This window comes from Carcharhinus amblyrhynchos, chromosome 9 (genome assembly GCF_965287045.1).
Source record: "Carcharhinus amblyrhynchos chromosome 9, sCarAmb.v2.hapA, whole genome shotgun sequence".
Lineage (NCBI taxonomy): Eukaryota > Metazoa > Chordata > Chondrichthyes > Carcharhiniformes > Carcharhinidae > Carcharhinus > Carcharhinus amblyrhynchos.
Window position 1 is genome coordinate 17,852,757 of NC_137332.1, and position 25,482 is coordinate 17,878,238.

Genomic DNA, 25,482 nt, shown 5'->3' on the forward strand with positions numbered 1-25,482 from the left:
AAGTAAAAGTTGCTTGGAAGATTGGATTAGTTAGCAGACAAAATTAATAATACAATATAGGATGCCAATGAACAATGGTGGTTCCCATATCTAATCATTCAAAAAACACTTCAGTTTGGTGTTGCGCATCTCTTATGTCTATGTTGGCTGTGAAAGGCTTTTCAAAAATTGGCAAACAACATCAAGCAAGCAGCAGCAGGTTATGAATGGGATGAACCAGCATCCTGGGCAACAGAGACAAGGGATATAATGCTCAAAGTGAGCCTGATGACCCACAAGAATCATAAGTGTACAAAGCTGTTGCAACCATTTTATTATGAAATTCCTAAGAATTCCCTATTCTTTGTTTTACGCAGCAAAATAAAGCAGCTTATGATGCATACCAAACTTTTGTCGCAATGACTGGAGTACACAAGCAGGATTCAAAACATAGAGTTTCATTCTCCTCCACTCATCTCACTCAGTGACTTACACCAATTTTAAAATTCTCAATTCTTCCATGGCCTCGCTGCTGTCTCCAACTACCTCTAGCCACAAAATCCTCCAAGATGCCTGTGCACCAATTTTGGCCTGTAGAACATCTCCAAATTTTAATTATCCCATCACTGGTGGCCATACATTCAGCTGCCTAGGTCTAACCTCTGGAATCCCTGCCTCCCTTACTTTTAATGTCATATCTCTCACCAAGCTTTCAGTCATCTGCTCTAATATTGCCTTGTGCTCTGATGCCAACCTTTGCTTTGTAGCTTTCCTTGGGATGTTTTATTGCACTGAATAACTCAAGTTGATTCTGTTATTGTAAAATTATTGCACAAAGAGAAACAGAGTACAGAGAATTAATCTCTGCTAAAAAGAAGATGCTCAGATGGCTCAAAAAGGAGAATTTTTAATTTTAACTGATGAGATAAAAAAACATCAATAGCATTTACACGAAGCTGTTTAAAAATATCAGCAGCAAGTTTTGTATTCCCCTATTTGAACTTCACAATTGTCAGATAAATCCAGTTTCAGACCATGAATATTACTTAATACACAGAATGGCAAGGGAGCATGAACACTCAACAATTGAAGCTGGTATGCTACACAATTCTGTACTTAAGGAAATGGTACAAATAGAATTGTGCAGTTAATGCGTTGGAAGATGAAAAGAAAAAGGAAAAAACCTTGAAATTAAGTGACAGTGCATTTTCATGTGTATCCAGTTTATCAGATTGTACATTTCTTATTGATATTTCAATACTACCGACATAAGCAATGAATTAAGACAGGTTGGGTGGAATTTTCCAGGCCCGCCTGCAATCGCAGTCAGGGGTCACAGACCATGCAAAGATCCTTTGACCTTGGCCGGATTTTCTAGCCTTGAGGTGAGCACAGCCAGAAAACTGTGTTGCAATTGATGGTAAAGTAAAAAGTATTTCAAAACAAGAACTGATTCTGCTAAGTTACTCAACACTATTTTCTTTTTGAATACTTTAACATATGAAAATAAAAGCACCAAGGAATTAATTCTCTCTCTCTCCATTGAATCCCTTCAGTGCAGAAGGAGACCATTGAGTCTGCGCTGACTCTCAAAACAACATCTAACCTAGCACGCCACACCCACCCCCCCCCCCCCCCCCCCGCCCCGCACAACAACCCTAGAACCATGAGCATCTACCTACACATCTTTGGACTCCAAGAAGCAATCCAACTTCCTGCACATCTTTGGACTGTAGGAAGAAACTGGAGTACCCAGAGGAAACCCACGCAGGCATCATAAGAATGAGGCCATTCAACCCATCAGCTCTGCCACTTGATCATAACTGATACGCTTCTCAACACCATTCTCTCTGTAAGCTCACCAAACAAGGACCCATTTAGCTCGGTCTTAAAACCCTCAATGACTTGGCCTCCACAGCCTTCTATGGCAATGAATTCCAGATTCACCATTCTCTGGCTGAAGAAATTTTCTCTCATCCTGGTTCTAAAGGGGTGGTCTCTTTACTCTGAGGCTGTGCTCTCAGATCCTAGTCTCTCTTACTAACGGAAACACCATCTTCATGTTCACTCTATTCAGGCCTTTCAGTTTTCTGTAAGTTATAATGAGCTCCTCCACCACCCTGCATCCCCCCCACCCTCCCATCCTTCTAAACTCCAACAGGTACAGACCCAGAGTCTTCATATATCAATCCTTTCATTCCTGTGAACCTCCTCTGGGCCCTCTCAAAGGCCAGCACACTTTTCCTTAGATACAGGGCCCAAAATTGCTCATGAAATTCCAAATAGGAGCTGAACACAGCCTTGTAAAGCCTCAGCTGCTTTTGTATTCCAGTCCTCTTGAAATGAATGCTAACATTGCATTTGCCTTCCTAACCACTAACTCAACCTGCAAGTTAAAGAGAATCCTGAACTAGGACTCAAGTCCCTTTGCGCTTCTGATTTTTGAATTCTTCACCCATTTAGAAAATAATCTATTCTTCTTACCAAAGTGCATAATCTCACATTTTCCCATGGGAGAAAAAGTGTAAACTCCACACAGTCAGACAGTCACCCAAGACCAGAATCAAACTTGGGTCCCTGGTGTTGTGAACCAGCACTGTATCACTCCTTGTGTTATATTGAATGCATACAATTTAAATGCAGTCAAAATATCGTACATTGGATCAGCAACCAAAGTAGATCAAGAGGGCTGGGAAAAACTTGCGGGTAGTTTTAAACTTGACGCAGTTGTGGGGAGGGGGGAGAGCGTGGATGAACCAGCATGGCAAAAGTATGAGAAAAAGGAAACAAAAAGATAGACAAGAAACTGAAGTTCAAACAAAATTATAGTGCTTCAGTTTAAATTACAATACTGCAGCTTAAATTCTTTACAGATCATAAATTGTTCATGACTCAATGTATATTTAATAAATAAAAAACAGCCTTTCTTCCTAACTAGTCCATTTATCCTTCTAGCAGCTAACTAAAATCAAAATTTTGACACTGTCACTCTTGATTCCACAGAAATCGCTTTGTGCTTTTGTGCAATGTGCTTAAAATTTTCTACATCCCCTTGTCCTAAAACTCTCAGCCATTGAAAATGGTTTATTTCCACAGTTTTTCAGCATGCAAAACTGAAGACTAGATCAACTTCTGATGCAATTTTCAACCTTATCACCTGACCTCATTTGCAGCTGCCAGCATAATAGTACCACAATAAGATAACCCATCAGTACCTATCCAAAGATTAGCAGCTAACATCAAGAGTACTTCCAACTACAACATCATGCTTTTTAAAATTATTCTGTGGCATAAACAAGAACAATTTCAATATAAAACCTTTACATTTTGTCTCAATTAATTCATGGCTCGATTGCAAGAAGGTTCTTGCGCTTCTCAAATTTAAATATTTATTGATTGCCAATTCTCAACTATCTGACTGTAAAATGTAGAGCTCTACTGTAGCAGTGAGGTTATGATATTAGGCTTGTAACCAAGTTCATGAGTTCAATTCCCATCTTGACAAATTGCGAAATAAAACGTTCTGATCACTTGCAGACTAACACCAGGAAAAGCAATCACATCTGCCCTAATGTTTAAACTGCTTGCCAGTGTTCAATAATTTCTCACGCCACACTATTGTTGGCATACACAAAGACTACAACACTTCCAGAAGATTCACCAGCTCCTTAACAGGTTGGGTAATAAATACAGCTTTGCAGATTCATTATAAAAGCTGTTTGTTCCTTAATAAATCAATTTCCACCTTGGGCTGGGAGGAACAAGGAAAGATGCAGTAATCATGAGATAAATCACTTGGTAGATAGATGATGAGAGACTGTTGTCCCAGGCTGTAGAGTTAGGATCATTGTCTAAGGATAAAGGGTTGGCAGATGAAATTTCTTCACTCAAAAAGGGTTATGAATTTTTGGAATTCCCTACTTAGATGTAGATGTCCACTCAAGACTAAGATCTATAGATTTTGGGCACAGTTGTTGTCAAAGTTCAGCCAGAAATTAAATTGAATGGTGGAGCAGGCTTATAAAACAGTACAGCCTCATCCAGCTTCCATTCCTTCTTTTAATCCACTTGGATTGTAGTATAACTCAGACAAGTGGATAAAGAATGGTGAGAATACGATTTCTGAAGTAAAACTTCAAGACACTTGCAGCAGAAAATGTCGAGGAATCCAAGGTTTTTTTAAAACCAAATTGGAACTTCTCTTTTCGTTTACCATGCTCCCAATTTCAACATTATAGAGTAAGGATACACCACCGGGCTGCCCATGAATTTTAAACACCCTTTTGATACCGATAGGAAGAATCATCTTCTCTTTTGTTCATGGAGCATTTAGCCAATTTGTGATAACTTTTAATTGATATGCATGTTCTTTGACAATGAGGGGAAGTTTAATTACCAAAATTATTGAAAGCAATAACTTCTGCAGTGGCTTGTTTTCTGATCTTGAGCTATAGGATTCCCCCTTCATAAAACAGAAATAAGCATTTTGATGATACGTCACGCAGGCAATTTCATGCAAGGGTAGGAATAAAGAGATTCAAAACTGTATTATCAGCTTTGTCTTTTGACTTGTTGATTCCATTATGCTGGAACACATCAACATGTAAACTTTCAGATATCTTAATTCTGTCATTCAACCACAATTTTAGAACAAAAGATAGAGGAGCAGAATTAGATCATTCAGCCCATCAAGTCTGCTCTGCTATTCAATCATTGCTGATATGATTCTCATACCCGTTTCTCCTGCCTTCTCGTCATAACCCTTGATCCCCTTATTGATCGAGAACCTACCGATCTTAGACACTCAATTACCTCACCTCCACAGCCCTCTTTGGCAATGAGTTCAACAGATACACCACCCTCTGGCTGAAGAAAGTCCTCCTCATTTCAGTTTTAAAGGAACGTTTTTCACTGAGGTTGTGCCCTTGAGTTCTAGTCTCTAGTGGAAACATCCTCTGCGCATCCACTCTACCTAGGCCTCTCAGTATTCTGTAAGTTTTGCATGGCGTCTTTGTTCTTGTGACTCAGAACAATGCTGGATTTTGTCAATTGCAGTATTTACTTGGCATTGGAAAGATAGGAAGATGATGCAAAGTTTTAAGAACACTGACTAACATTTCTTGCATAAGGAGCAGCTGTCATTCATTTTTAGTTTCTAGATATTATACAATTGTGTTTGCATTGAACAAAAAGCAGACCATGAAATAGCAATAGACTTCATCAAACCACCTACTTGGACATAGAATTCTGCACGGAAGAGCAAAGTGTTCCTTTTTTGGATGCATATGTAGTTTTCATTAGACATTCAGCAACTTTCAGGTTCAAAGTTCAATTACCAAAGGATATATACTGAAGGCTGAAGTCCACAAATAGTGAATATTTGATACTACAAAGTGTCAGTTCTTACTGAGGTGGGGAAGAAAGAAAGGGAGAAAAGGAAGATTGTATGTTAGACAGCGTGGTAGCACAGTGGTTAGCACTGCTGCTTCATAGCTCCAGGAACCTGGGTTCAATTCCTGGCTTGGGTCACTGTCTGTGTGGAGTTTGCACATTCTCCTTGTGTCTGAGGGTTTCCTCCAGGTGCTCTGGTTTCCTCCTACAGTCCAAAGATGTGGGGATTAGGTTGATTGGCCATGCTAAAAATTGCTCCTTAGAGTACTGAGATGCGTTGGTTAGAAGGATTAGTAGGTAAATATGTAGGGACATGGGGGTAGGGCCTGGGTGGGATCATGGTCTCGATGACTCAATGGGCCAAATGGCCTCTTCCAGCACTGTGGGGTTTCTATGATTTAGATAGCGATAGTGAGGAGGATTGTTAGAGGATACAGCAAGATATAGACAAGTTGGAAACTTGGGCAGGGAAATGACAGATGGAGTTTAATCTAGAAAAGTGTGAGGTAATATATTTTGCAAGATCCAATGCATGTAGGAATTATACAGTAAATGGTAGAACCCTTTGGAGTATTGACAAGCAGGGAGACATGTCCACAAATCACTGAAAGTGACAACGCATGTGGATAAAGGTGGTCAAGGAGGCATATGGCATGCTTGCCTTCATCGGTCAGGGCATTGAGTATAAAAATTGGCAGGTCATGCTGCAGCTCTACAGAACATTAGTTAAGCCTCATTTAGAATACTGTGTACAATTCTGGTTGCCACACTATCAGAAGGGTGTAGATGCTTTAGAGGGGGTACAGAAGAAGTTTACCAGGATGTTGCCTGGTCTGGAGGGTAGCATGAGGAGAGGTTGGATAACCTAATTTTGTTTTCACTGGAATGACAGAGGTTGAGCAGTGACCTAATAGAGGTTTATATAAGATTATGAGTGGCATGGACAGAGTGGATAGTCAGATGCTCTTTCTTAGATAGGAAAGTCAAGTGCTGAGCACATAAGTTTAAGGTGTGTGAGAAAAGTTTAGAACAGATGTGAAAGGAAAGTTTTCTTTTACAGAGCATTGAGAATGTCTGGAACACACTGCTTGGGGAAGTGGTGGTCTCTTTTAAAAGTCCTTTAAGGACAACTAGATGGGAACGGAAGGTTACGGACTCTAAGTGCATATGGTTTTAGTTTAGGTAGGCCTCATGATCAGCGCAGGCTTGGGGGCTGAAGGGCCTTTCCAGTGCCATACTATTCTTTGTTCTTTGGATTGAATTGGATATATAAAGAAAAAAAAATCAATCAAGTCCAATTCAGAATCTCATCAAGTGAGACATTCCCAATCCAAACTGACAAGATAGGGCTCTCACCTGCTGACTTGGGCTTGATCTACATGATCCAAACTGATTGGAGTAGGTATTGCACCTCCTCCAAGGCTTGATCTCATTTGCACCTTAGCCAAAAGCCGAGATGCTACTTTTAAAAATTGCTTCAAATGAAGCTACAATGTAACCTAATGACTTCAACAAATGTAGCATGTCGATACTACATTTGATTTTAGCCAAGAAGTCTTTATTTGGCCTTTAGGCAGTCAAGACCTGTAATATTTTAACACCGACACCATTCTTTGCATTGTAAGGTACCACATCAAGGTGATACTTCTGAAATTAAGGGAGAAGCATCAAGTAAGTGACAGACCTTCTGAAATAAAGACTTCTTTCAAATGCTCCAGGACGTCTGCAAATTTCCTGACATCATTCACCAATTGCATAATGTATTCTGGATCCACGGCTGGATTGTCATAACAATCTGAGTTAGAGCTGATGCTACTGACAGAACCACTTTTAGTACTTCGGCCCATACTCCTGTTTCCTGAACTGGGCAAGCCAAAGAAATTTGAACCGGAGAAACGGGCAAAACCACGTTTATTACTTCCGACAGTCTGCCGCAACATCCCAGCTGGTGAGCTGCTTGCAAATTCCTCAGGGCAATCTGTAAAGCTAAACGACCATCTACAAAAGTTTATGATGACAAATCCTAGAACAAGAACAGAAAAGAAAATTTTAGTTAAGATGATAACATCAAGTACTTTTTTTGGTGTCAATAGAATGTTAAAAGAATCCCTTCCAGCAAAAATCTGCACTTTTAATAGCATTTTCTTTTGTAAAATAAATGCTTCCAGGGAAATTTAGAGATGTAATAAAAAGGTTTAAGTGAGCACTGCAGAGTTATCATTTTCTCTCACCCCAAAAATGCAGTTTTCCTTCATATGGAAAGGTTATTCCAATTGTCTTCAGTGAGAATGATGGCTAAGTTATTGAGGCTCAATCACTTGTCTCCTGCAATATTAACAGTGCACTGGAGTAGTTAACATGGAGGCAGTTTTAGACTAAGACTTGTAATAGAGCAATATAGTGAAAGCGCCACATGGTCATTTTATTCTCTGTTGTAAAATAATTTTAAAAATGTCACTAGAACTAATGATTCATCAATATAATGTTAACACAAACGATTTACATATCATTGATTATAAAAAGGCCATTTACAATGAGCCAACCAGTGCACAATCCGGAGTGGAGGGGAATGTCAACACATGACAGGCGATATGTCAAGAGGTCAAATAAGACTGATTACAAACTCATTAAAATTATAAACTAATTGGCGCAAAGAGCAAAAATACACTCCTGCGGTAAATTATATCCGCACCCTTTTCTTGTATTTTTCTAATTCGATAACTCATTTTTCTAATTTGAAAGCTCATAACACCGCAACTTCTGTCGCAAGGGACTTTCCTGTTTACTACAAAGAACAGAAAGATTATGAGCAAGTTGCAGTTTTTTCCCTCCCCAAAAGCATGCATTAAAAGAATCGCACCACACATCTGAATGTTGTTCAGAGGCAAACAGTACAGATGGATAACTTCATACTTAAAAAAAGGCTGACTTGTACTGATCGGTCGCGCTCGAATGTAACAAAAAAAAATTGTCGTTTTGGCTTTCCGACGGAGTGACATGCGCCGGCGCTCAACTGAAATAAGCACAAAAAGTGGTGGTTTTAAAGAGAAAAAAAACAACAGATCCACGGCTGATAACCCTTAAACGTGAGAGGTGCGGTGCTCTTATCTTGCAGTGAAATGTCTTGCATTCCTTTAGGTTAAACAGCTTCCACACCCAGCCAGCAGCCCACTCTCTAACCGCCCCCCACCATTCCCACAGGGCAATTGTTGCTGTTAAAAACCACACTGCCAGCAGAGCAAACAGCGTGAACTGGCAGCAATCCTCCTCACACCCTTCGGGGTCTGTTTACCTCCCCTCGGGGTCTGGTGGGGGGGGGGGGTAGGGTATAGTCCAACCCTCGGTCTTGGGATCTGGGATTATTCCCCCTCCCCTCAGGATCGGGGCGGAGGGTAAGGGAACTGTTTGTCCCCCTCAGGGTCTGGACGGGGGGGGGGAGGGAGGGGATCGTCCCCCTCAGGGTCTGGATGGGGGGGTGGGGGAAGGAGGGAGGGAGGAGATCGTCCCCCTCAGGGTCTGGATAGGGGAGGGGGTGGAAGGAGGGAGGGGATCATCCCCCTCAGGGTCTGGATAGGGGACGGGGTGGAAGGAGGGAGGGAGGGGATCATCCCCCTCAGGGTCTGGATAGGGGAGGGGGTGGAAGGAGGGAGGGGATCATCCCCCTCAGGGTCTGGATAGGGGAGGGGGTGGAAGGAGGGAGGGAAGGGATCGTCCCCCTCAAGGTCTGGATGGGGGCGGGAGGGACTGTACCCCCCTCCCCGCAGGGTATTGGGGGGAAAAGGAGATTGTAGCCCCTCCCCTCAAGGTGTGTGGGGGGGGAAGAAGGGGATCGTTCCCCCCTTCCGTCAGGGTGGAGGTGGGGGGGGGGGGGCGGGGGGGGAGGTGGGGGGGGGCGGGGCATCAAAAGCCCGCCGCGAGCCAGCCCGGGTCGGCTGCGCGCGCCGCTCTCCCGGAGCCGAGTTAACGGTCGCAGTTTAAAAGGGACAGACTGGGGAGAGAGGAGCGGAGGAAAGCAAGTGGCCGTTCTACTGTGCTCCTCACACCTCAGAAAAACCTTCAAGTAATCGGTTACCCTCCTTACTATTTTTTGTACGGGGTATTTGGAAAAAGTAGTCAATCCTTTTCCAGCGAACGAACATCAAGAGGAATCAAAGCCAACTCACCCGCCTGAGGAAAATATCGGATTCCGTTAATGGTCTGACGGACATCGTGTTTTGATTTGTTTCATTCTGTCTCCCTCGCTTAAAATGGTGTTGCTTTCCATGCACTGGTGCGACCGTTAAGAAGCCCAATTTTGACACCTCCGCCCTCCTCCGTCGCCGCTCGGTGTGAAAAGCCCATCGGCACCGCCAGTTTACCTTCACACTTGGCCAGCGCCCGCCCCTCTCCCTAACACCACGTGGGGCACCAAGACTGCCTGCTGATTGGTCGGGTGCCGGGGAGAAGCCCCTCCTCTCCTCCCCCCCCCCCCCCCCCCCGGTTCCGCCCCCTCACCCTTAGCCCAGGAATTTGGCTTCGGCAGCAGCAGCAACAGGTGAAGTTTGGGTGTTGTGTCTGAGGACAGGGCGCATCAGGTTGCAGTGGGTGGGGAGAATGCTAATGAAAGCTTTTTTTTCTCCAAATGCAAAGTTGTGAGTGCACGCCCGAGAGGGGAAAGCCAGTCAAAATGCAACCATTTAGAGAAACCCCCGCACTGCTTGTAGCAGCCACACAGTCTCACTACAGTGCAAATAAATGGGTTTTTCAATATCCTCCATCTCAAAGCTTTAACCTAGGAGAAAGAACAACCATCAGGAGCGGTGCAGTCCCGATCAAAGGCTTGGCTTTTGAGCTTCCACCAGTCATAAATAATATTGTGATGGTACCTGCCACATTTCATTCCCAAAATGTGCTATTCATTATGGTCTAGACGTTCTGAAACAAAAGGCGAGGATTTTCATTTACATATCTATAAAGAATGATACAATGGTCTTACCATAGACTGGGTTGTGAATTTGTGCCTGAAAACCCTCCTGCTGTTTCTGAAGGGTGCGGATAGAAGGGTTAAACTATACGGAATATATAATCGCTGGGCGATTCTCGTAAACGCACTGGCAGCTACTCCAGAATGGCTTTGGCGTAGAAAAGTGCTCCTTTCCTCAACTGAATTGTATCCTGGGGGAGACTAGAAACGAGTGGAAAAAAATGATAACAGCTCGGTATAAAAGGTAAACCAATATTTTGGAGAAAAAGTTTCCCCCAGATATTTAGAGATGAAGACAGTATCGAACTTTTTTTACCCCAGTGTGACATTAAATTTTCCCACACTGTTTCCCTTTACCTCTGTCAGCCTATTACATTCTGAATTGAAAGATTAACTTCTAGCTCATTCGTTGAGCCAATAGTGCATTCCATCTGTTCTGAAACGCAAGAAGAAATCTATGTGTAAACCACATACCTGAGGTAAGCAATGCACAGTCTACGGAACACTAATTTATTGTTCTGCAAGATGACAGAAATGTAAAGGCCCTTTGATACGTTTATGGTTCCAAGAGGAAGAAATTGCTGATGCTCTTAAGATATTTTTACTCGTATAAACATATATGTCAATAGCTTATTCATAATTTATGTTTTAAAATATTCACACAAGTCATGGTTTCCTCTGACCCGCTCTGTAGACAGTATTGTAAATAGCATCACATATATGAATTTCCATTTGGAAAAAAAAACTTCAAAAGTGTTGCCCAGTTAAAAATCTGGCAGCAGGTTTATTAAGAAGTATAAAATGGTTGCGAGTGTAACATATCAGAAGAGGAGTTTAGAAGCTGCAAGAACAAATTCCAGAATAATCCAATTTACCAGTATATTTCAGGGTTGACTACACCTCAAAACATCGTTTTTCTTCTTCAAAACAATTCAGCTACATTTACTCTTTATTTGTTTTTTTAATCGTTTACTGTTGAAGTTTTAAAAAATTGTTATTTTGGGTTTGTTCTAATTTTTTTCATTTGCATAAGTGGCTCTTCATTGCATGACAGGAAATATGACTTTCAACACAAGTCTACACCAGGCTAACGCGTAGGCATCAGCAGAACTAAAATATATATCCTGGATAGTTTGTAAACACCAATGCCGGACATGCTGGGCAAGTTAGGCAGCATCTGTGGAGACAGAAACATAGTTAACATTACCTCTATTTCTCTCTCCTCAAATGCCGTCTGACCTTAATATTTACAGCATTTTCAGTTTTTGTTTTGGATTCTCAGCATTGCAGAATTCTGCTTTGGCACTGGGTTCAAATCCAGCTCAGACTGATGGGATGAATGCAATAGATGCAAAATTAATTTGAAAGGTCTCAATTTTGTTCCTTCTAGGCCACAGCAGAGAATGACTCTATTGCCATGAAACTTACAATCTCATTCATAAGAACATAAGAACATAAGAAATAGGAGCAGGAGTAGGCCATCTAGCCCTTCGAGCCTGCCCCGCCATTCAATAAGATCATGGCTGATCTGTCGTGGCTCAGTTCCACTTTCCCGCCCTCTCCCCATAACCCTTAATCCCTTCTCTTATCAAAAACCCATCAACCCGCTTCTTAAAAATATTTAGCGAGGCAGCCTCCACCACTTCAACGGGCAGAGAATTCCAGAGATTCACCACCCTTTGAGTGAAGAAGTTCCTCCTCAACTGACTGTAGGTGTAGAAAGTGGAAAAAATGGCAGATTTTGTGATTTTCTAAGGTTGAGACACATAGAGGCAATAGAGAAATCTAATCTTAAAGTGCTATATTCTGTGTCTAGAATGAGGAATGTTTCATCGCCTGCACTAACATCCCTCACCTGATGCGCACAGAATAAAGCTCAACAAGAAATGAATGTAATCCATTTCCCAGAGTGGTCTATAATTCTATATTCATTGTACTCAGAATTTGGACTTGAATTGGTTGCACTGTTCAGTCTTGTCTAATAGAATTGCATTATTGATTGATCACTTGTCAAAATACCTTCATTCATTCAAACAAAAGGAAAGTATAAGGGTTGTTAGTTAAGCTGAAGAAGAAAAGATTTCCATGCCTTGAGGACATGCATCAAAATCCTTAGGGAAATGATGAAAGTGATATAGTTCATTCTTAAACTGGATCTTAATTTCAAGCAAAGGAGACTGTGAAGATATGACAGGGAAGTTAACTGTGGGGGATTGGGAATTATGCTAAAATAAGAGGTAAACAGGTGAAGGCTGTACTTAAAGACGTATGATATGTCGATAGCAAATATACGTTCCTCCAAAAGGTTAACAGGAAAGGTGAATCAATTGTGACTAACAAAGTAAAGTAGTAAAGATTATATTAGATTAAAAAAAGTGGCTTATAATAAAGTTGCCAAAAAAAGCCCAGGGATTGGGAGCAATTTGGAATCCACCAAAGAAGGACCAAGAAACTGAAAGGAAAAAATATGAAAGCAAGCTAGTGAGAAACAACAGTAGGCTGTAAAAACTTCAAGGTATGTGAAAAGGAAAAGCTTAGCAATGACAAATATAGGTCCATTACAGGCAGAGACACAAGAATATACAATGAAGAATAGAGAAATGACAGAGAAGCTAACCAATACTTCATGCCTGTCTTCGGAGAAAGATACAGAAAACCCTCTCAGAAATACAATGGAACCAAGGGGTATATGAAAATGAGGAACTGAAAGAAATTAGTATTAATAAAGAGCTAATACTTGAAAATTAATTGAATTAAAGATTGATAAATTCTCTGAATATATGAATTAGGAGCAGGTATAGGCTATTCAATAAGATCATGGCTGATCTGATTTTAACCTCAACTCCACATTCTTGCCTACACCTGATAACCTTTCACCCCCTTGTTTATCAAGAATGAATCTGTCTCTAACCTAAACATATTTAAAATCTTTGCTTCCACTGCCTTTTGAGGGAATGAATTCCACCATGACCTTCATGTTTGACATTCCTATTGGAATTTTGAGGATGTTACCTCTATCATAGATAAAGGAAAACCAGTGGATCTGGTGTATTTGGATTTTTAGAAGGCTTTTGATAAGGTTCCACACAGCAGATTAGTAAACAAAGCACATGGAATTGGTAATATACTGGTGTAGATTGAGAATTGGTTACAGACAGAAAAATGAGAGTAGAAATAAATGGTCAATTACTAGTGGGTATCGCAAGAATCAGTGCTTGGGCCACATTTGTTCCCAATCTATATAAATGATTTGGGGATAACATTTTCAAAACTAGGTGCGAATGTAAGTTTTGAGGAAGACACAAGGAGGCTTCAGGGGACTTGGAAAAACAAAGCATCCAACTTGGTAGATTAAATATATTGTGAATAAGTGTGAATTTATCCACTTTATAGAAAAAGCAGAAAGGCAGATTATTTCTTAAATAGTGAGAGATTGTAAAATGTTGATGTGCAAAGGTACCTGGGTGCCCTTGTTCATGAGTTACTGAAAGTAACACGCAAGTGCAACAAACAATTAAGAAGGCAAATGGTATATTAGCTTTCATTGCAATGGGATTTGAGTGCAGGAATAAAGATGCCTTGCTGCAATTGTAAAGAATCTTGGTGACACGGCACCTGGAGTATTGTATTTAGTCTCCTTTTATAAGGAAGGATATACTGCCATAGAGGGAGTGCTTTGTCTTGTGGGGAGAAATTCAGAGTTCTGAAGAATGAAAGGGAATCTCAATGAAAATTACGAAAAGAGTTCATGTAGATAGGCTGTGTTTCCTGGCTGGTGAATGGAGAACAAGGGACTCAATTTCAGAATAAGGGGCAGGCCTTTTAAGAAAGAGGAATTTCTTCACTCAGAAGGTAGTGAATCTTTGGGATTATCTATCCAGAAATCAATCAATTTCTGAACACTAATGACGTCAAAAGATATGAGGATAATGCAGGAAAGTGGCTTTGAGGTAGATGATTAACCATAATCTAATTGAATGGCAGAGCAGGCTCGATGGGCCAAATGGTCTAATTATGCTCCTATGTACCTTAGGAATTATATTTTAAGTTTTGTTTAGAGTCAGTGTGTGCCAGAGAGTGAAAAATGCAGTTGCCATTTTCAAAAGGGCAGAGCTACTGTCAATTACAGGATGGTTTGTTTAACATTATGATAAGGAAAAATTTTGTCATTTTGTTAAAGATGATAAAGAAATGCTTTAAATCTCATTTATATCTGATAAAGATTAAGAAAAATAATTAGATGCATCCAATGTGGAGTTTTCAAAGGAAGGTAATATTTGTCAAATCAGAAAGCGCTCTTTTGGAGATGACAGACCTGGTTATTGGGAGAAACATAGTGTAAATAAACTGTTAAAAGGCTTTGATAAGATACCGCACTAAAGATTTGGAAAAAATTAAAAGGTATGAAATTAAGAGGGGAATAGATTTTAATTAAGGGTTAAAATAAGCAGAATACCGTGGATTCTGGAATCGGAAACAAAACAGAATGCTGGAAAAACTCAGTGAGCGGGATTTTACGGTCTAGCTTGGGCGAGACCAGAAATTCCTGCCCAAGGTCAACAGAGATTTACAGTGTTGGATCCTCGCTCGTTCCAATTCCATGATGGGTGAGCTGGTAAGAGTTCTGGCCAATAGGTCTGGCAGCATCTGTGGGGGGAGAAAACAATTAATCCTTTAGGACAAGTCATCATTACAAGGAAAGAAGTGTTAGGTGAATTGAAAAACATTAAGGTAGACAAATCCCCAGGGCCAGGTGGCATCTATATCAGATTACTGAGGGAGACAAGAAATTACTGGGCCTGTTTGTTTCTTCATTGGCCACTGGTGAGGTACCAGAGGATTGGAAGATAGCCCATTATTTAAGAAGGGCAGCAAGAATAACCTGGGTAATTATAGGCCAGTGAGCTTGATGTTAGTGATAGTGAAACTGTTGGAGAAGATTCTTAGGGATAGGATCAATACACATTTGGAACTGAATGGTCTTGTTAGCTGCAGCCAGCATGCTTTTGTATGTGTGAGGTCATGTGTCATTAATTTAATTGAGTTTTTTTGAGCAGATGACAAAATTAATTGACCTGATAGAAATTTATAAAATTATGAGATATAGAAAGGCTGAACAGTTGGAAGTCTTTTCCCAGGGCAGAAATGACAATTACCTGGGGGCACAAGTTCAAGATAAGGAGGGAAAGGTTCAGTGGAGATGTGTGGGGGATGTGGTGGGGGTCTGGACTGCACTGCTTAGTAAGGTGGTTGAGGGAGTTACATTAGCCACATTGAAGACTTCAATGTGGCTAATGTAACTCCCTTAACCACCTTACTTGCTAGACATTTGAACAACCGGGGAATAGAGGGATATAAGCAGTTGGTTTAGGTAGATAAGTGTGATCGGAGAAGGCTTGGAGGGCCAAAAGGCCTTTTCCTGTGCTGTACTGAACTTTGTTCTTTATTTGTTCTAACATTTCAAAACTGTTTGACATTAGAGAATGGGAGCATGAAACAAAATAATAATGGATTAGAACTACTGTTCATGGAGAGGATAAACTCTAAATTTGACCACTTTGATCAAATGTCCATGTTTAGAATTGAAACTCATTGTGTAAACCTGATTTTAGTTAAAATAGAGTGTCATGCTGCAGCGCCATCCTTTGTAAGAGGATATAATTACAGTATGACATTTACACAGGCAATTTTCATTATGAATGTGAACCTGGAAATTCATAACAAATACTAAAAATAGTAACAGAATATATAAAATAAAATGTGGCTGAAAAATATGCCTGCTGCAATTATTCCTTGTCTCCATTCTCAGAATAGAATCCCCAATACATATTTGAGACCTTTGTGGAAGCACACCAAAGAATTTGCCCCCACCTCAAACCTCAAGAAGACTTAAGTCCTTTAGCAGCCCACCCTGGGGCAAGGTCCAGTCTCTCCCTCCATCAAGATTAATGGAGAAACACTCCCAAATGTGGAACATTTCCCCTATCTGGAAGCTACCACCCATCTAAGGCTGACATCTGTGCTGAAATACAAAATGGTAATCAATGCATGAGTGCCATCTTCAAATACCTAAGGATGAGAGTCTTTGATGATTGTGACATCCATTCTGATACAAAAATCCACACGTGCAAGCAGTCGTCCTCCCAACTCTGCAATACAGCTCAGTACTACGTACTGATGCCACCTCAAGCCACTGGAGAGGTACCATCAACGCTGTCTGAAATAGATTACTTGCATCAGCTGGGAGCACAGGCATGCTAACACCAGTCTCTTTGAAGGAGCCAAGAACACCAACATCAAAGCCATGACCATCTGAAACTAACTCCACTGGGCTGAGCCACCTGCTTAAGATGCCAAAGTCCCAACTACCAAAGTAGATCTTCTTCATCCAGCTCAAGAAAGGCATCCGAACAAGATGAGGACAAAAGAAGCGCTTCAAAGACAGCCTGAAAACTCAATGCAAGAAATGCAACACAGATGTCAAAACCTGACAGACCCTTGCTCAGAAGAAACCTACTTGGAGGAACCTCCTGGATTGTAGAGACACAATTCTTTTAGAATACCCAATGACGAGGAGGTTTGGCAAAGTAACCCAAGAGTAGGAACCAAGGACTAATTCCATCTCCTGAAAACACCTGCCAAGTTTCTGGTTGAAGATACGGCTCAGCTCGGACTCATCAGCCATGCAAGGACCCACAGAACCCATGATTAGTGACACAGAGCTTCGTAAGTGGACAATTATACTCATTAGCGAGTGATTGAATTCCTCTAAAGATGCCCCCATCCCCTAGCAATCCTGTTTCCCTATCCTGAACTTACATCTTTCTGTAGTTCCCTATCTTCCATCATGCCTGCTCTGGATTCTTGTCCAAGAGATCCACCACCTGTTCCCTCGACCCTATTCCTATTAAACTGCTAATCAGCCAATTTCCCTTCCTGGTCCCCATATTAGTCAACATCGTTAACGGTTCTGTCTTTTCAACTGTTGTTCCTCTCAGATGGCTTATCTGACATCTAATACTGGATGAGCAGAAATTTAATTTAATTTAGTTAAATATTGGGAGACTGTTGTTCGGTCCCTGCTCCAAATTCCATTTGCTAATTACTGACTCTATCCAGCTCCTGGTGAAAGCTGAGACTAAAGCAGTCAGTTTTCAATTTTGGTGTCATATTTGATCCCTGAGGTGAGCTTCTGCCAATAATTTTGTGCCATCGCTAAGATGACCTATTTCCACCTCTATAACATTGCCCAAATCTGACCCTGTCTTAGTTTATTTACTGCTGAAACCCTCATTATTGCCTTTGTTACCTCTAGAATTGACTATTCCAATGCACTTATGGCTGGTCTCCCACATTCTACCCTTTGTAAACTTTAAGCAATCAAAAAATCTGTCGTGTGTGAGCAAATTAGCACCGAATCCTGTTCACCTATCATCTCAATGCTGATTTCTGTTGGATATCAGTCAAATTATGACTTAATTTTAAAATTTTCATTCTTGTTTTCAAATCTTTCCCTTTCTCCAGTCTTATCCAGTGCCACCACCTTTCAAGATACCTGCACACATCCCATTCTGACCTCTTGAGCATTCACAATTTTAATTGAACCACCATCGGTGGCTGTGTCTTCAGTTACACAGGACCAAAGCTCTGGCATTCCCTCCCTATTCCTCTCCATTTCTCCACCTCACTTTCTTCCTTTAAGACACTCATTAAAACTTAACTCTTTGACAAACTGTTTGGTCATCTGACCTAATATCTCCTTGAGTGGCTCAGTGTCATATTTTATATCATAAAGTCTCTGTAAAGCACTTTGGGACATTTATTATGTTAAAGATGTTATATGAATCTAAGTTTTGTTGTATCTTGTTATCCTCTAAGCCCACTTCATCTGGAGCATTTACTTGGACTTGACGTCTTATGTCTAGTAGCACAGGAGATTGACAAGTTTTATAAAACAAAATAATGAATTCTAGGTAATTATGCAAATTTTGAGGGATCAAATAATGTTTGCCATGACTATAATGCTTGTTAAGCTCTAAATAAGAATGTCGAATTTCAAGATTATAGTTGTTATAAAACAGATTGCTGTACAATATACCTCATCCCAAGTGTGTCAAAGTTAGGTACAAGTGTACTATGATGCCAAGCCCACAATACTATGCCATATTCAATAAAACCATCTGATTTTTTTATTAATTACTTCTATTTTAGTTTTTGATATGTTTCACTTTATTTTCTTAAGACCCTAATAATGCAGTCTAACTTTGCACTAGGGTATGCATGGTGATGTGAATCATTTTCTAATTTTTCCTACCTCCCTGTGGGATATCAAGTCACCACTTGGCATTTTCAGGTAACTAACCATGCTACAGAATCACCGATTAAATTGTTGAGTTATGCTACAATCCTTTACATAGTGCATCTTTTTAAAAACTAATACCCGAAGCCAGTCATGTCACCAGCATACACTGTTATGTAAGAGGCAGAAGGGAAGTTAGATGTTGAATTATTGAGTTTATGTGAAAGAAATTTTAATCTTTTTGCTTCGTGCTGTTTTAAAAACTGCACCAAGAGATGAATGGTGTAATCTAAATATCATGGTAAGATAATTTAGTGTACATAACAAAATGGAATTAACAGCCTTCCTGTAAGTGGGTCTATTGAAGCACAATGTCTCATTAATTGTCCTTTCCCAAACAATGTTTTTATTGAAGGTTAGTGGTGAGTCATAAATTAAATTAAGCGATAACTCTTTGTTAAATTCCAGTAGGCTAGCCATCTGCTTTTCAGATTTAGCATCAGATCAAGCACAAGATTTGATGCAATGCAGTTGCTTGTCAGCTTGGATCTTGTATCTTGGATCTTATACAAGAAATCCAGATACAATCTATGGAGAACAATCGAAGATGCCAAAAGACAGTACCAGACCAAGCTAGAGTCCCAAGCTAGCCACACAGATTCCCACCGACTATGGCAAGGTCTGCAAGAAATAACAGGCTACAAGATAAAGGCATGTAGAATCGCTGGCAACAATGCACCCTTCCCTAATGAGCTCAACAAATTAATACCCGTTTTGAGCTGGAGATCAGGAAGAGCACAGCTTCCGTTCTGGAAGCCTTAGCCGAACTAATATCGGAGGTCACCATCGCAGACATCAGATCAGCCTTTTTGAAAGTCAACCCACGGAGAGCAACTGGCCCAGGTGGGATATCAGGTCAAACACTCAGATCCTACGCAGACCAGCTGACCAGGTATTTGCAGATAGGTTCAATCTCTCTAACTGCTTCAAGAAGACGACCCTGTACCAAAGAAAAGCCAGGCATAATGCTTTAATGATGACAATCCGTGGCTCTGACACCCATCATTATGAATTCCTTCAAAAGATTAGCTGTGGCGTGGATCAATTCTGGCCTCCCAGACTGCCTGAATCCACTACAGTTCACCTATTGCTGCAACAGGTCCACAGCAAGCGCCATCTTCCTGGCCCTACACTCAATCCTGGAACACCTAGAAAATAAAAACACTTAGGTCAGATTTCTATTTATTGACAACAACTCAGGCTTCAATACCATTATCCCCACAAAAATCATCTCCAAACTCCATGGCCTAGGGCTTGGCTCCTCCGTCTGCGACTGAATCCAAGATGTCCTAACCCGCAGACCACACTTCCTCCACGTTTACCTTTAATAACGTTTCCTCAGCCCCTTACTACATTACTTTTACACCAAATTCACCTCCAACTTCATTTTCAAGCTTGCTGATGACACAACCATATTGGGTCAGATCTTAAACAATGATGAGACAGAGTACAGGAAAGAGATAGGGAAGCTGATGAATATGTGCAATGACAATAATCTCTTTTTTAATGTCAGTAAAACAAAGTAGGTAGTCATCAGCTTCAGGAAGTGTAGTGGAGGACATGCCCCTGTCTACATCAATGGGGATGAAGAGGAAGTGGTCAAGAGCTTCAAGTTTATAGATCACCAACAACCTGCCCTGGTCCCTCCATGCCAACGCTATGGTTAAGAAAACCCACCAACGCCTCTACTTGCTCAGGAGACTAAGGATATCTGGCATGTCCGCTATGACTCTCACCAACTTTTTCAGATGCCTGTAGTAAGCATCCTTTCTGGTTGTATTACAGCTTGGTATAGCCCCTGCTCTGTTCAAGACTGCCAGAAACTACAAAAGATCATGAACGAAGCCCAGTCCATCACTCAAATCAGTCTCCCATCCAATGACTCTGCCTACACTTCTCGCTACCTCGGAAAAGCAGCCGCATAATTAAGGACCCCACGCACCCCAGACGTTCTGTCTTCCACCTTCTTCCTTTGGGAAAAGATACAAAAGTCTGAGGTCATGTACCAACCGACTCAAGAACAGCTTCTTTCCTGCTCCTGTCAGACTTTTGAATGGACTTACCTTTAAACTAGAAAGGATGGGGGGAGGGAACTGTGTTGGGGAAACTGGGACGGAGGAGGTTCGCTCCCAGGTAGGGGAGGACCGCAGGCAGTATGCGAGGGAGGTTAGACAGGTGGTGGAGATGGGAAATGCCCAGACTGAGGGGCTGAAGTGTATATATTTTAATGCAAGGAGTATAGTGAATAAGGTAGATGAGCTTAGGGCGTGGATAGCTGTTTGGGATTGTGATGTGGTGGCCATTACGGAGACTTGGATGTCTCAGGGACAGGACTGGGTACTTCAGGTGCCAGGCTTCAGGTGCTTCAGGAAGGACAGGGAGGGTGGCAGAAGGGGTGGTGGCGTGGCACTGTTGATCAGGGATAGTGTCATGGCTACAGAGAAAGAGGATGTCGTGGAGGGATTGTCTACAGAATCTCTGTGGGTGGAAGTTAGGAACAGCAAAGGGTCAAAAACTTTGCTGGGTGTAATCTATAGGCCGCCCAATAGTGACAGGGAAGTTGAAGTGCAAATAGGGAAACAGATTCTGGAGAGATGTTTTAATAACAGAGTTGTCGTGATGGGAGACTTCAATTTCCCAAACATCGACTGGAATATCCCTAGGGTAAGGGGTATAGATGGGGAGGAGTTTGTTAGGTGTGTTCAGGAGGGTTTCCTGACGCAGTATGTGGACAAGCCTACGAGGGGAGAGGCTGTACTTGACCTGGTACTGGCGAATGAACCAGGGCAGGTGATGGATCTTTCGGTAGGAGAGCATCTTGGATATGGTGACCATAATTCTATCTCCTTCACAATTGCGTTGGAACGAGATAGGATCAGGCAGGCTAGGAAGGCGTTTGTCTGGGGTAAGGGGAGATACGAAGAAGTCAGGAAGTTACTTGGACAAATAAACTGGAAGGAGGCGTTCTTAGGGAAAAGTACCGAAGGAAGGTGGCAGATATTCAAGGAATGTGTGTCTAGAGCTCTGAATGACAACGTTCCGATGAGACGAGGGGGGTTTGGTGGGTCGAGGGAACCGTGGTGCACAAAGGATGTGTTGAACCTAGTCAGGAAGAAAAGGAAGGTGTACAAGAGGTTCAGGGAATTAGGAGATGTTAAAGATCTTGAGGAGTATAAGGACTGTAGGAGGGAACTTAAAAGGGAAATTAGGAGAGCCAGAAGGGGTCATGAGAAGACCTTGGCGAGTAAGATTAAGGAGAATCCCAAGGCCTTCTATAAATATGTGAAAGGTAAAAGGATAAGAAGAGAAGGGATAGGACCGATAAAAGGTGAGGGGGGAAAGGTTTGTGTGGAACCAGAAGAAATGGCGGAGGTGCTTAACGAGTACTTCGCCTCAGTATTCACGGTGGAAGCCGATCTGGGAGATTTTGTTATGGATTTGCAGCAGATGGAAAGGATTGAGTACGTGAATATTAAGGAGGAGGATGTGTTGGAACTTTTGAATTCTATCAAGGTAGATAAGTCGCCGGGACCAGATGGGATGTACCCCAGGATACTGTGGGAGGCGAGGGAAGAGATTGCAGAGCCCCTGGCGATGATCTTTGCGTCGTCAATGGAGACGGGAGAGGTTCCAGAGGATTGGAGGATTGCGGATGTAGTTCCTATTTTTAAGAAAGGGAACAGAGATAGCCCGGGAAATTACCGACCGGTGAGTCTGACCTCAGTGGTTGGTAAGCTGATGGAGAGGCTTCTGAGGGACAAGATTTACGAACATTTGGAGAGGTTTGACATGATCAGGAATAGTCAGCATGGATTTGTCAAGGGCAGGTCGTGCCTTACAAGCCTAGTTGAGTTCTTCGATAATGTGACTGAACACATTGACGAAGGAAGTGCCGTGGACGTAGTGTACATGGACTTCAGCAAGGCGTTTGATAAGGTCCCCCATGCAAGACTTCTTGAGAAGGTGAGAGGGCATGGGATCCAAGGGCCTTTGGCCTTGTGGATCCAGAACTGGCTTGCCTGCAGAAGGCAGAGAGTGGTTGTGGATGGGGCTTTTTCTGAATGGAGGTCAGTCACCAGCGGAGTGCCTCAAGGATCTGTTCTGGGACCCTTGTTGTTTGTCATTTTCATAAATGACCTGGATGAGGAAGTGGAGGGATGGGTAAGTAAGTTCGCTGATGACACGAAGGTCGGTGGTGTTGTGGATGATCTGGAAGGATGGCAAAAGTTGCAGCAGGACATAGATAGGATGCAGGACTGGGCGGAGAAGTGGCAGATGGACTTCAACGCGGATAAATGTGTTGTCGTCCATTTTGGCAGAACCAACGGGATGAACGAGTACACTATTAAGGGCAGAAGTCTGAGTAGTGTTGAGGAGCAGAAGGATCTTGGGGTCCGGGTCCACAGGACTCTTAAATCGGCCTCGCAGGTGGAGGAGGTGGTCAAGAAGGCGTATGGTGTACTGGCCTTCATTAATCGAGGGATTGAGTTTAGGAGTCGGGAGGTAATGCTGGAACTTTATAAGACCCTTGTCAGGCCTCATTTGGAGTATTGTGCGCAGTTCTGGTCGCCTCACTATAGGAAAGATGTAGAAGCTATTGAAAGGGTGCAGAGGAGATTTACAAGGATGTTGCCTGGACTGGGAGGCATGCCTTATGAAGTTAGGTTGAGGGAGCTGGGACTCTTTTCCCTGGAGAGACGAAGGTTGAGAGGCGACCTGATAGAAGTTTACAAAATGTTGAGAGGAATAGATAGGGTGGACTCTCAGAGGCTATTTCCCCGGTTTGAAATGGTCGCTACGAGAGGACACAGATTTAAGGTGCGGGGAGGGAGGTTCAGAAGTGATGTTAGGGGTAAGTTTTTCACTCAGAGGGTGGTGAGTGAATGGAATCGGCTGCCGTCAGTGGTGGTGGAGGCGAACTCGCTGGGGTCTTTTAAAAGACTTCTGGATGAGTATATGGGGTTTAATGAGATTGAGGGTTATAGATAGGTCTGTAGGTTGGTAGGTGATGTGGTCGGCGCAACTTGTGGGCCGAAGGGCCTGTTTGTGCTGTAGTGTTCTATGTTCTATGTTCTATGTACCTTGCATTAAGTTTATCTTTCTCTATACCCTAGCTATGACTGTAACACTACATTCTACACTCTCTTGTTTCCTCCTCTATGAAACATATGTCTGTATAGCACACAAGAAATAATACTGTATGTTAATACATGTGACAATAATAAATCAAATTAACTACGTCTCTTAACTATGTGGAACCATCAATTGGATTCAATTTGAATTGTTTTTTGGAGCAAGCAAGGAGATGGGTTAAGTGCTTGTCCGGTCCACTATTCACATTTAATTTTAAAAATTCAAAACTTCAATCCCAGTGACATGCACTTAGTCATAGCCAATATTGCTTTGTGTTTGTATTCATTTAATAATATTCAGAAAGAGGAATGTTTAATAAGATTAACATTCTGAAACATTATTTTGTCCTTGTACTTTCAAAAGCATTGTTCAAAATTCTGTCATAATTACCAAATTGTTTCATATCCTTATCATCTTCCTCATAAAAATGTGAGCTATTTGTTGGCAGTTATCATAATGCATTTGTGTATGTGTGGCTGTTTTATGAGCTGTTAGAAATTTGTTTGTGTTTCTAGAGATGTTTTATGCAAAGAGACAAGAGTCCTGGTTGACAGTATGTGAATAATTTAGTTGTACGTACTAGCTTTCAAAATGTGTACAGAAAGTGTAATTTAGTTAAGGTAATTGGTATGCAGGCATGTAACTTAGGCTTGAATTTTCTCTATGGCAGAGAGGCCCACTGTTGCAGCAAAAATGACAAAAGCACCTGGAAATCGAAAGTCCAGCTACTGAACGTAGCACCTACCATTTTTGCAAAGGTGGCGATGGGCCCAAGTAGGGATTTCTGCATGCCCTCTTAAATTAACAGTTGCTTCCACTCGAGTTGTATTTTGGTCTCGCAGGTGTGTGAAATATAATGTAACCTGGTAGGAACAGGTCTGAACTTTGTGTATTTCTATGGGTAGCCAAGGTACCTCTTCAGAGAGGTGCAGGTACCCCTGTGGAATTTGCTTTAAACTTGTATTAACCACTCCAAAATTGATTTAAAAGAATTCAATTCTGAAGTATTTAAAGTGGAGGTGGCTAAATTTTTGATAGATCAAGGGATAGAAGGCTATGGGGAAATGGCGCAGAAAAGGAACTGAAGCCAGCATAAATCAGCCATGATTGTATTAAATGGTGGGACGTGCTTGAAGGACTGGTGGCCTATTCCTACATCTATTTGTTGTGTTCTTGTGTTAACCATCTTGCTTTAAGCCAGGTGTAGGGTAGGCCTATTGGATTTGCAGGGCAAATTTTCTTTGACCACACTGGCTCATGCAGTCAGAACTTAGTGTTTGGAAAGGGCTTATTGCACTTTGTGGGATAGAAGATGGGCATTGCATCCTTGCACATAGACATCAAAGAAGCCAGTCAATGTGAATAGCCAGAGGCCAGAGAGAGAGAGAGTAGAAAGTTAGAGGAAGAAGCACACCAGGAAAAAGCATGAGGAGAGGCAGGACAACCAGGTACTTGCTTCTGAGGATATTGTGCAGGTCTAGGAAATCATACTTCAATATGATGGAGAACCAGTGCTAAAAGTGGCAGAGACTGCTATGAGGTGGTGACAGACATACAATGTCACATAGCCTGGCAACAACTTGTGTCGCCTTCAATTGATGCCTCCCTCTCCAGCCTTACCAGTGACATTTTTATGCCTCCAGTTCTTTCCAAGGTT

The 25,482-nt window shown here is 41.8% G+C and overlaps 1 protein-coding gene across 4 annotated transcripts in view; it reads right to left on the reverse strand.

Annotated features, from left to right (window-relative positions):
* The window catches only part of LOC145347622 (rho GTPase-activating protein 29-like), a 115,464-nt gene extending 105,741 nt beyond the window's left edge, over positions 1–9,723 (reverse strand). For 3 of the 4 annotated variants that reach the window (XM_080195259.1, XM_080195260.1, XM_080195257.1), the window contains exons 1-2: positions 9,534–9,723; positions 7,055–7,393 (exon numbers count right to left, since the gene is read on the reverse strand). In XM_080195259.1, the coding sequence (XP_080051385.1) occupies positions 7,055–7,310 (256 nt within the window). In that variant the 5' untranslated portion in view covers positions 7,311–7,393; positions 9,534–9,723. Of the gene's footprint in view, positions 1–7,054; positions 7,394–7,601; positions 7,696–9,533 lie in introns of all 4 variants that reach the window. The other variant, XM_080195258.1, reaches the window with a different exon arrangement.
* Positions 9,724–25,482: the final 15,759 nt, after the last annotated feature.